Source organism: Cornus florida, unplaced genomic scaffold, assembly GCF_030987335.1.
Source record: "Cornus florida cultivar Cherokee Brave unplaced genomic scaffold, ASM3098733v1 CherokeeBrave_3.0.0_Hap2_Chr06, whole genome shotgun sequence".
In the NCBI taxonomy this organism is placed as follows: domain Eukaryota; kingdom Viridiplantae; phylum Streptophyta; class Magnoliopsida; order Cornales; family Cornaceae; genus Cornus; species Cornus florida.
The window spans coordinates 71,772,738-71,778,218 of NW_026775576.1; the positions used below are offsets into that span (position 1 = coordinate 71,772,738).

Below are 5,481 nucleotides of genomic sequence, written 5' to 3' on the forward strand. Positions count from 1 at the left end.
GGGAGGAAGAACTTTACTTCTTTTCCATTTCCATTCCTGTTCAAACTTTAGATAATTAGCTTTATGAAACCAGGTTTCAAAGTTCAGTGAGGCTCATGCAACTAAATCACATACCGGACATGCAAATGAATGAGCTTTTCGTCCATGACCAAGCCATAAATATTTTTTTTTTGTAGCATTTCCAAGATCAGCGCATGAAAGTAATATTTCTTGCTTACAGTTACAGCAACATAAAATGTGAACAAAATGACAGAATCCAGTGCACAAAGTGGATTTGTCATTCTTCATATATATTACCAATATAAAACACATGTACATACTATATACATTAACATTCCATTTAACAACTAGGTTTTTCCACAAGAAAAGAAAAAAATTATCTACCTTATTAAAACAAAATAGATTGTAGTATAACTGCTACAAATAAAGAAAAGGCACCACTGTATCATTCCAGGAAAATAACATAAAATCTTAGTTATTTGTTTGCAGATACAATTCTGACTGCAAAAAATTTTCACCAAAAATTTCTCCACCATTTGTTCTAACCACATCATTAGTCAGGTGTCCAACTTATAAATTGGGGTAAAATGAGATTGAAAGATGAATGCCTGTTCAATTCACTTCTTCCAGCCATATATATTACAAGTGAAAATTAAAATAAGAGCAATCCTTCGAGGTAGCAACTGCACAAGTTTTCTATTTTTCTCTGGAGATTCTTCCTTTTCTTTATAAATGCACAGCAGATAGTAGCCTTTGTCTTGAAAGTAGACTGCAGATACCATTCTCTAAGTTTAGTTCCGCTATTAAACAAATTGAAATGCTGAATAAACAGAGAGAATAAAAAAGAATAAGACTGACAGACTAATTGTTAACGTGCAGACAAGTCCAAAAATATGCTGAAACTCTTTCTCCACTCCATGTTAGATATGCTAGCATAGTGTTGGAGCACAGTAGACGAGATATTGGCCTTAGTTTGGAGTAAGGTTTGGCCATTTTAATTGGAGGATAAGGTCTGCAGACTACAGTACCTAAAGCCCAAAGATTGGATTCAATGGAGAATGAATCCGGCAACCATTGTTAGAGTGTAAAGTAATGCTAAAATACTTCCCTTCCAAAAGGGTGTCTGTGGCCACATTGGACCTGGTCATCTAAATTTCAGTAAATTTAGATTGTCTTCAGGAAATTCAAGTAGTGGAAATTTCAGAAATAATGGAAGAATATCATCATGGATTTCATTAATTCTTTTCATTTTCTTTTCTCTTGCCACATCAGAAAATCCTCTCAGTTTCCTCTTTATATCCTGTTGTCATTTATTAACAAATTAAAACCTAACAATTACAACAATAATAGTGATGAAGATGAAGGAAAGGACAAAACATAATGGCAAAAAGATTCAAAATCTATTTACATTTATATAACTTCAGGTAGACATAAAAAAACTCCAAAGACAACTGAACTATCACTAGTAACCAGTCTGGAACCAAACAACCATAGCGTAGATGTGGTTGCAAAATTTCCAGATAGGAACATCTCAGTTTGTACATTTACTTATCAAGAAGAGTTGGCAGCCCTACAAAATCTGAAATGCAAGGACCTCAGCTTTACTTGACTTGCATCAAATTAAATATTGTATCCACTCTCTTCCTGTGATGCACTTCCTATCAAAGGGGAAAATAATAAAAATAGAAGAAACAAGGAAGATCTAGCTACGCAATCCGGATGTTGAAGGAATCCAGGAATATTGAACTCATTTGCAGGTGCAGATAGCCAGGCATATACGGCAATAGAATAAGAACTCATTCGAGAATGTAGTAACTGTTCTTTTAAATAATCCATTTTCAAGACTGCTTTTTGTTAATAAGACCCATCTCCTGCTCCAGCAAATAGAATGAACAAAAAAGAAGGAAGAAAATTTGATGTGATTAGAAATAGTTCAAAACCGAATTCATTTACAGCTGCTATTCAAGTAACGCCGAACTGTATAAAGCATAAACATCAAGAGTGGAACAAAAAACTATTACTTAATTACATTCAGGAGGTGAGACAGGTGATTGCAACCTGACTATGATCTGCCACAAAAAGGATACGATGGCATAAGAGGTTATATTCCTCAAAGGGCCGACAATTCAAACTACATGGATATATAGATAAACACACACACACACACCATAATACCTTTGTCTTCTCATTTTTCCCAATATAATCACATAATTGGTTACCCCTCAGGAGCTGTTTTCCTGCCCACCAAAGCTGGGTTCTATCCTCTTGAAGAAGTTCCAAGTCTGAGAATTCCACATTTTCATGCCATACATCAATGGTTTCTTGTCATCAGTGTTGAGAATATATTTATAAAAAATAAGGATAACTAAATATATATATATATATAGTACACGCATCATAAACTGGATGCAAGATTAAAAGATTTGATGTATAGAAAGAAGTATCAACTGATACATTTCAGTATTGACATGGCCTGATCCAAATTTACAGTCCAAAACACAAGCCAGCGTCTGGAACAAATTGTCCCAGTATTAAAGAATACTTGCGTATTGATTTTTCTAATACATATGAATGCAGGCTAGGCCTTGGCTCAAGAGACAAAGGGTGCAGTGGGCAGCCAAAGAAAAGATTTAGTGAGTTCATTAACACATACGATGGTCAAACAATTCAAAATAACATAACAATCTCCTAATTATTTATAATACACTAGTGTGATTCCAAGCCCCTAAGAAAGTAAAATATAAGAATGTTTTTCTCTTATCAAGGCTGCGTGTAAGTTTTCTGAATGGATAATTGACTGAATAAGCTAGGTTGTTGAAAGCAAAAGTGACACGTAGTTATTTTCATGTTATTACAGAACTTAAAAAGATAGGATTAAATAGTTATTTATCCAAATATGATGCAGCAATCGATAGACTAACCTGTTAGCTCATGCAATGAACTTTAATTAACCACATATTGAGTGAATAGTGATGAAATGTGTAAGTCACCTACATTTTGTAGTACATGCTTAATAACTATTTTCTCTTTCATGATGGGGGTAATTTTGGTTCCCTAATCCTGCGCATCATAGAATAGCATCAGGATCCACTCTAGTGCACTGGATGCATTTTAAATTGAGGAAACAGCACCCATATAAGACTGATGCAAACACTCATGCAACGCATTTACTTTGTGGATGAACCCTCATTCAACATATTAAATCGATAGTGAGGTGGACAAATGAGGAGCAAGCACTTTTCTCACCTATGCCTATTATAGCAATAACAAATGTGATGACTCTCCTCACGTTGGTGAATAAAGCAATTCTAGGATTAACAGAGTTCATATATGTATAAGAAATGAAAATCACGCACTTTTTATTAGCTTTCATATTTGCAGATTTAATCAAATATGCACAATAGAGCATAGAGATCAAAATAGCTGATAGGTTCAACAATCAAAGAGCATTTGCCAGCAACGACCAATACAAAAGTTCTCTACAACACAAAACACACACACACAGAGGGTTCATTTTGGTGATCGAAAATACCAGGTAGGAGTTGCCTCAAACTGCAGTCTTGAAAATCCAGTGCCTGATAATTTACACTGAATTCCCTTTCTATGCTTTGTATGTGATCTTTTAAAACATTATAGGATAAAGGCCTGTTATGGGGAACCTGGTCCTGTCATCAAATAAGAATTTATTGAGCAGCTTGTTCAAACAATAAACACCAAACCAATTAAGTAAACTCCACATGTTTGAAAAGGAATTAAGAAAAATATATAAAAAGAAAAAGAAAATAATTTTTTTGCAGTAAGGTAAGATAAGTTGAGTTCCCATTTTATTTATTTATTTTTCACACACACAAATATTTGGACTATCTTGATTCATAGCTTGTGAGTTACTGAAAATTGTTACACCAGAAAAAACAATGAATGTTGAGAAATAAAAAATGTGCTATGAATCCTAAATTGAACAAAATACTTCAGAACCAAAAAAAAAAAAAAAATTGAAAATCATTAGCAGCTCAGCAGCATTCAAATGGAATGCTCGTAGAGAAAATTATTCGACATCTCTAATAGAAAATGACTAATAATATATAAATAAATAAATATAGAGAGAGAGACCTTGGATGCGTAGGACTTGGCTTCTGATAAAGCTCTCATCAGAGGTAGGACTGCAATGAGATGGTAAAACAATGTGAAATGGAAATATTAAATACTGGCGAAAAAAGCTAGGGTTTGAGAGTGAAGTGACAAAACCTTTGTGGTCCCGAAGGAGAGAGTCAGATAGACGAGGTTGGAGTCGGAGAAGGAGGTGGTGAATCTCCGATTGAAGGTTGGCGATTCCGGTGACGTCTTTGGCGATGTCATCGATGGTAGAGGTGCTTGAGCACTCGTACAAGAACTCTTTCTGGTCGCCGTCGCCACCGCCACCGCCACCGCCATGCTTCACCTGAATCCCAACCATCTCAGTCAAGTGCTCCTTCCGCTCAGCCAAAGCTACATGTCACGGCTCGCTAATTTGACAGAGGCTGTGACCCTTAGATAGGCGCCGAGCTGGATTATGGTAAATCGGGTCAAATTGAACTGAACTTTGCCATTTTATTTTGTTTTGATGAAATGGTTCGTTTCTGCCTTTAAAAGTTAAACAAATTGTTTATAATTTTTCGATTTCGCTTTGAGGTTGAATTAAATTGAATCGTGCAATTTGATTTGGTTTTGTGATAGAATGGTTCCGTTTCGATATTAAAATTTATATATATATATATATATATATATGAGGTTGAAAAAATTAAAAAGAAATGGTTTAATTTTAAATTGGGATGATTCGATTTTAATATTAAAAATTAAAATAAAATATTGATTACAGTTTTGTTTTGGTTTGAGGTTCAACAAATCCAAAGGTTAGTAATAATGCGTAGGAGGCAAAATTTGCATTCTACGGTTTTTTATATTTACAATCTCATTTAAAAGAAAATAGCATTTGTAATCTTAACTTGACAGGTCAATAATTATTATTTTTTAAATTGTTAAAATAAGTAATGATAATAATATATATATATATATATGTGTGTGTGTGTGTGTGGGTGGTATGAATGAATTAAAATTATATACATATACATGGTGTATATAATTTTAATTCATTCATACCACCCACACACATATATATATATAAGAGAAAATTGAAAAGAAGTGAACCAAACCAATTATTTACAATTTATTTTTATTATTATTTACAATTTATTTTTATTTGTTCAAACTGTTCAATTGAGTAATATTTCTCGAACTTTCAATTTAGGGGACATAGAAGAAGAAGAAGAAGAATTTTAGGTAATAGAAGAAGAAAAAAAAAATGAATGACATAACTTTAAAAAGAAAAGAATTAGAGCGTGATTGAATAAGGAATTTTTTTAAAGAAAATTAAAGGAACTTAAAAGAGAAAGAAGAAAATAAGAAAAAATTAAAGAGAATTTTAGAAACTAAAATAATTTGTGG

General features: G+C 33.2%; 1 protein-coding gene across 4 annotated transcripts; it reads right to left on the reverse strand.

Moving 5' to 3' along the window:
• Window positions 1–424: 424 nt before the first annotated feature.
• On the reverse strand, window positions 425–4,707 carry LOC132311994 (uncharacterized). 4 transcript variants are annotated; one of them, XM_059810193.1, is made up of 6 exons: window positions 4,246–4,707; window positions 4,111–4,160; window positions 3,533–3,665; window positions 2,176–2,282; window positions 2,030–2,069; window positions 1,382–1,871 (listed from the first exon to the last, which is right to left on the reverse strand). In XM_059810193.1, coding segments are annotated over exons 1-6 (540 nt in total). In that variant the 5' UTR covers window positions 4,454–4,707; the 3' UTR covers window positions 1,382–1,869. The 4 variants fall into 4 exon arrangements, with proteins under 4 accessions (XP_059666174.1, XP_059666176.1, XP_059666175.1 ...); XM_059810192.1 differs by having other exon boundaries at window positions 2,022–2,069; XM_059810191.1 differs by lacking the exons at window positions 1,382–1,871; window positions 2,030–2,069 and adding an exon at window positions 425–769.
• Between the last annotated feature and the right edge of the window lie 774 nt (window positions 4,708–5,481).

Excerpts from the sequence above, each read along its gene's own strand:
- LOC132311994 (XM_059810191.1), bottom strand. The coding sequence starts at position 4,453 with ATGGTTGGGATTCAGGTGAAGCATGGCGGTGGCGGTGGCGGTGGCGAC. Across the intron at positions 3,666-4,110 it reads CCAAGTCCTACGCATCCAAG|GACCAGGTTCCCCATAACAG; the intron begins GTCTCTCTCTCT and ends ATTTGATGACAG. Across the intron at positions 770-2,175 it reads GGAAAAATGAGAAGACAAAG|TCTACTTTCAAGACAAAGGC; the intron begins GTATTATGGTGT and ends TGGTATCTGCAG.